We start from the raw sequence: 5,753 nt of genomic DNA, 5'->3' as shown, positions 1-5,753 counted from the left end.
CTTCGCCAGCGCAGCTCAACCGGGCTACACACCCCCATGCTACAATACCGTACGCGACACACTCATGCCACATGCTCTGGAAGAGATGGAAGCCAAACTGCGAGACCTACTGCAAAATGGTGATGGGCTCGTTCTGTCAGCGGACATTTGGACCAGTAGAAGAGGGCACAGCTTCCTTGGCATCGTGGCCAGTTTCATTGATGGGACGTTCCGGGGGCACACGGTTTTGTTGAGCTGCGAGCACATACAAGGGCACCACACCGCAGATCGCATTTACCAAAAGTATGAAAGTGTACTGAAATATTGGAACGTGCAACGACGTGTGATTCGTGTCGTCACTGACAGTGCCAGCAACATGATTAAGGCGTTTAACCTTCTCCCTGGCACTGAAGAGGAGGCGGAGGGTGAAGTGACCGTGGATGCCAGCAGCAGCGCTGAACATGAAGAGGAGGATGAGGAACCACCGGCGCCCTCGCGAGTCCATGTGGAAGTGATAACAACCAATGTAGAAACTATGATAAATCAGTACTTTATTGTGTCAAATTTACATCTGAGATGCCCCATTCACATGCTTCAGCTAGCGATCGAAGATGCCGTTAACGAGCACGACAACATTAATAGAAGCTTGTGAAAAGTGTACGCAAGAGCACCCTGAACACAGAGGAAACAGACCAATTAGGGGTCCGCCCCACAAATGCCTGCGCCACTCGATGGAGCAGCCAGCTTCGGATGATTCAGTCGGTCATCCGGCTGTTCCAAAAAGACCCGTTGTGGCAAAACAAACTCAAGTCTAATGTTGCTAACATCACCCTGAATCAAGTACGCCAGCTGACGCACCTTGTCAGTGCTGACACCTCTGGCAGACCTCACAGAAAAAATGCAGAAGGAGCTGGGGAACCCGGGGATGATCCTCCCTGCTGTCACAGAAATCAAATCCCTGCTCACCGATGACACTCATGCTGCACTTCCAATGGGCATCGCTGCTTTTGCAGAAACACTGGCAAACAACGTGTCAACTCGCTATGGAATATACTATACTGATAAACATCTCATTTTAGCATCAGTGTTAGATCCCCGTTTCAAGACAGAATGGATAATCCGAGATGAGTCTGTATGCAACAAACTCGGGGAGATCCGTGACCTCCTCATAAAAGAAGCGGAGGAAATTAATGCTCCCAGTGGGACACCCGAGACCGACACACCACCCGCCGCTGACCTGAATCCCGAGCCTGAACCAAAAAGAGCTCGCCTGTTCGGGTCATACTTCAGCGGGAAGCAACGCATTACCGGAGACGCCAAAGGTGAAGTTGAAAATTACCTCTCATCCCCGAGACAGAACCCGGACGCAGATGTCATTCGATTTTGGGAAGAAAGCTCAACGTCTTTTCCCCCCTGGCTAAAGTGGCTCGCATTGTGTTCAGCATCCCAAGCGGGTCTGCGAGCGCAGAGAGGGTTTTCTACGCTGCTGGCCTGCTCTCAAGAAACCACCGCATGAGTCTGAAGCCTCAGACATTGTCCAAACTTGTGTTCTTGAAGGTGAACTCAAAAGAACTGTAGCAATTAATTTTTTTTTTTTTTTGCACTCTGCGCAAAAGTTCAGTAAAGATTTTGGCCTAATAGTTAATTAAAAAAAATTTGATGTAGGGCTATAGCCTGTATATTTTTATTTATATAATTAGACCCATTAATTCGTTTAATTTTACAGCATTTTATTTTTTTACAATTGACATTCCAATTTAAATTTAAATTAATCCTGCGGGCTGCGCAAAAAATCAGCTACGAGAATGTTGGCCTAATAGTGAGCCTAATTTACTTTTAAAACGTTTGTGGATTTTGTATATTTTTGTTTATATAGCCTACATTTTATTTATATTATTAGGCCCATTTATTATTTTAATTTTACAGAAGTTTGTGTACAATGAATGGATAGGCCTATAAGCCCATTTAAATTGTAATCGTGCGCGTTGCGCAGAAGTTCAGTATTTAAAATTCTGGCCTAATAGTTAATTTACTTTTAAAACTTTGTACATTTTTGCGGTCGATGTACCGGTCTGTCGTGGTGAAGAAAGAGCTGAGCTGCAAGGCGAAGCTCTCGATTTACCGGTCAATCTACGTTCCTACTCTCACCTATGGTCATGAGCTTTGGGTCATGACCGAAAGGACAAGATCCCGGATACAGGCGGCCGAAATGAGCTTTCTCCGCAGGGTGGCTGGGCGATCCCTTAGAGATAGGGTGAGAAGCTCAGTCACCCGGGAGGAGCTCAGAGTAGAGCCGCTGCTCCTCCACATCGAGAGGGGTCAGCTGAGGTGGCTCGGGCATCTGTTCCGGATGCCTCCTGGACGCCTTCCCGGGAAGGTGTTCCGGGCGCGTCCCACTGGGAGGAGACCCCGGGGGAGACCTAGGACACGCTGGAGAGACTATGTCTCCCGGCTGGCCTGGGAACGCCTCGGTGTCCCCCCAGAAGAGCTGGAGGAAGTGTCTAGGGAGAGGGAAGTCTGGGGTTCTCTGCTTAGACTGCTGCCCCCGCGACCCGGCCCCGGATAAGCGGTAGAAGATGGATGGATGGATATTTTTGTTTATATCATTTTTATTTATATTATTAGGCCGATTTATTCGTTTAATTTTACAGGACTTTTTGTGACTAGCCTAATTTGTAATTTGAAATAAAACATTTCTATTTGAAAAATGTTGTTGTTGCTCATTAGTTCTTTAGGAGGTAAGGCTGTGGTCTAAGCTTAAAGTGATATAGCCTACATGTAGATTTTTTTCCTTTTTTGGAGCGAGCGGGGGGCGATTTGAGTGGAGCGCGAAGCAAACTGCGTTGAGCGCTGAGCGATAATGAGCGGAGCGGCCTGATGTAACTTTGAGCGGGGGAGCGGAGGGGTGAACAGTTCCGTGAGCGATGAGCGGAGATTCTCACCGCTCCACTCCGCTCATATAATCTGCCGTTAAACTAACCCTTTAATATGATGAGCTGCAGCTCAAACTACATGTTAAAAAGATTGTGCATTATGAAGCTTTTACCTTAATTCACTATGTTTTAAACAGTGCTGTCAAACGATTAATCGTGATGAACGCGGAGACGAAGGAGAGTCTTTATTAATCCAAACAAGATTTTTTTTTTTTGGTAGAAAAGATACATCAGCATTGAAACCACCTTCCGACTTGTAAATACAAACATGACTTGAATGCACCATAATAAGGCCTACATATCATTTTACAAAGTTTCAACCAGAGTCATCAATAACAAAAGAATGATGTTTAATTTTTTCATATGTGTAACTGTTTTGTTAGATGTGAAGTTTGGCAGGAAGTTCTCAACTACAGAGACGAACATACAGAATCTGACGCAAACGCTTGTAAACGTCATAACCAGAACACGTGACCTAGAGGAACACGGTAATATAGCCTCCATCATCTTTCAACCATGTGAAATGACTTTCTCATCTGACATCATCAATCACTCTTGTTTATGAACTAGTAAATCAACTAGAAATTGAAGAAAATCAAGTCCCACCTACATTAGTTTTTTCACTGAATTTATTAAACTATTACCACAATATAGAAGTAAAATGTGTTTTAAAATGACGTATGTTCAGGACATAAGCTGCTTTTGGAAATCAGCAGTCTGGAGTTTAACCAACAGAAAATGCAAAGCATGATTAATGATAGTAAGTAGCACACATGCGGACAAACCAAATTAGACCAACTAATGTAAATCCACTGCAGATCTTATTAATATATGTGTTTGTTTAGTGTCGGATTCAGCGCAGGCACTCCGTGACACAGTTTCTGGTCTGAAATGCCAGATTAACAAGATAAGGAACAACAGTAAGTGATGCTGTATTAGTGTGTTCTCGTGTCTCATGCAGAGCGTGACACGCGTGTGTATGTTCAGACACGCAGGAGCTGTGCTGTCCTGATGGATGGATGCTCTTTTCCACACACTGTTATTTCTTCTCTGATGATGGGATGCCATGGGATGCGGCCAAGGACGAGTGTATGAAGAAGAGATCAGAGCTGCTCGTCTTAAAAAGCAGACAGGAGAAGGTCAGAGCTGATCCGTACTGTACAACTAAACCAAAACAACTAAACCAACAGAGAGTAACCAACAGCACCAGCCACACAACTAAACTAACAGAACTACTCAACACAACTAAACCAGCACACTTAACAGCATCAACAACACAAGTAACCCAGCAGAAATAAAGTTATAACAACAGACACAAGTCAAAACAACTGACCCACCATCACCAAACACACAACTAAACACATAACTTCTTGGACTGTTTCCAGCTGGTGGAACGACCCGTCTATCTCAATCCGAGTCTTTAACTATTTTCAAAAAACATTAAAAGACACTTTTTTTTCCACCATCACCTGACCAATTAATACTAGCACTGACCTATTCTATTCTATTAGTTTTTGTCTAATTTAGTTGAAAAAAAAAAGCTTGCTATGTGTGCTATGTGTTCTCTCATTGTTCTGATTGGATAAAAGCGTCTGTTACAGTAAATGACTCAATGTAAAGGTAAAGCAGCATGTTTATTTGGACTCAACCAGTGCTCTTGTAATCGTGTGTGTGTGTGTGTGTGTGTTCAGAGTTTCGTGGTCAGTAAGACCAGGCCTCTGTTCTACTGGCTGGGCTTGACTGATGCTCACACTGGTGAGTGGGAATGGCTGGATGGAACGCCGTTTACGATCATCAGGAGGTGAGTGTGTGTCCAGTGGCAGGAGCATCGTTCCCACTCCAGTGTTCATCATGTGTGTGTGTGTGTGTGCAGTGAATGGATGCCTGGTCAGCCGGATGACTGGAAAGCTCACGGTTTGGGAGGCGGTGAAGACTGCGCTCACTTTCATCACGACGGACGTTATAATGACGATCACTGCTCTCGCCTCTACCGCTACGTCTGCAAAGCTCATGCCTCCTCCATCTGATACACGAATGTCCTTCACAGCATCAACAATTCACAACAAAACTACATCAAACGAATATAATATCAGTGTAAATGTAAACACTAATAATGGTTTAATAAAAGTTTCTGATTCTTATATTTACTGTATATAAACAATATTCTATATTGATTTTGGAGGCATGACAAGGTATTTTAGTTTAGTTTCTCATGTTCCTGTACTACAAAAAAATGTTGCTTTGGATGAAAGCAACAGATAAACGAATAAATGTAGCTCTGTACTTTTGATTCTACTGCCACGCTGAAAGTGTCCACTGAAAGTGTAAATGCTACTGTATTTTTGATCAAATAAATGCAGCCTTTGTGAGCAGAAGAGACTTTCAAAAACATTAAAAATCCCCAAACTTTTGAACAGTACAAGCATACCGTTCTCTCCACCTCCATGTGGGTTTGACATTTTAATCAGGAGACTCATGTGTAAACACTGAGCTTTCAGAGGTGGAGCTGCTACTCTTCCTCAGGCATCCAGCAGGGGGCGACGGGCGAACATTTTCTGCCTCGGTTTGAGGACCTGAGAGAACCTTAGTGAAGCTGCATGGGTCAGCGCCAGTGCTGGTTTCCAGGAGCGGTGGTGTGGTGTGGCGTTTATGCCACGGGGTTGCGAGTGAAGCTGTGGGGTGTGAACGTGGAATTGCACGCTGAGGTTTGAGGGCTGGGATGGTTGAGGTCGTGTAACGTGACACATCTTCTCCTCAGGACAAAACACACGTCTTCTTTGCACAGCTGTGGACTTTTCGATTGGGTCACTCCTGAATTTACGCAGAATGGGCTGCCGGAGA

At 44.5% G+C, this 5,753-nt stretch overlaps 1 protein-coding gene across 1 annotated transcript in view; it reads left to right on the top strand.

The window, feature by feature from the left end:
* asgr1a (asialoglycoprotein receptor 1a) overlaps positions 1–5,213 on the top strand; it is a 10,951-nt gene extending 5,738 nt beyond the window's left edge. The window contains exons 3-8 of the mRNA XM_059528585.1: positions 3,296–3,400; positions 3,601–3,672; positions 3,758–3,832; positions 3,900–4,051; positions 4,604–4,713; positions 4,786–5,213. Coding sequence (XP_059384568.1) covers positions 3,296–3,400; positions 3,601–3,672; positions 3,758–3,832; positions 3,900–4,051; positions 4,604–4,713; positions 4,786–4,939 — 668 coding nt within the window. The 3' untranslated portion in view covers positions 4,940–5,213. The remainder of the gene's footprint in view (positions 1–3,295; positions 3,401–3,600; positions 3,673–3,757; positions 3,833–3,899; positions 4,052–4,603; positions 4,714–4,785) is intronic.
* The last annotated feature ends 540 nt before the right edge of the window (positions 5,214–5,753 follow it).

This window comes from Carassius carassius, chromosome 37, assembly GCF_963082965.1.
Source record: "Carassius carassius chromosome 37, fCarCar2.1, whole genome shotgun sequence".
Lineage (NCBI taxonomy): Eukaryota > Metazoa > Chordata > Actinopteri > Cypriniformes > Cyprinidae > Carassius > Carassius carassius.
This window is presented reverse-complemented; position numbering and strand designations above follow the sequence as displayed.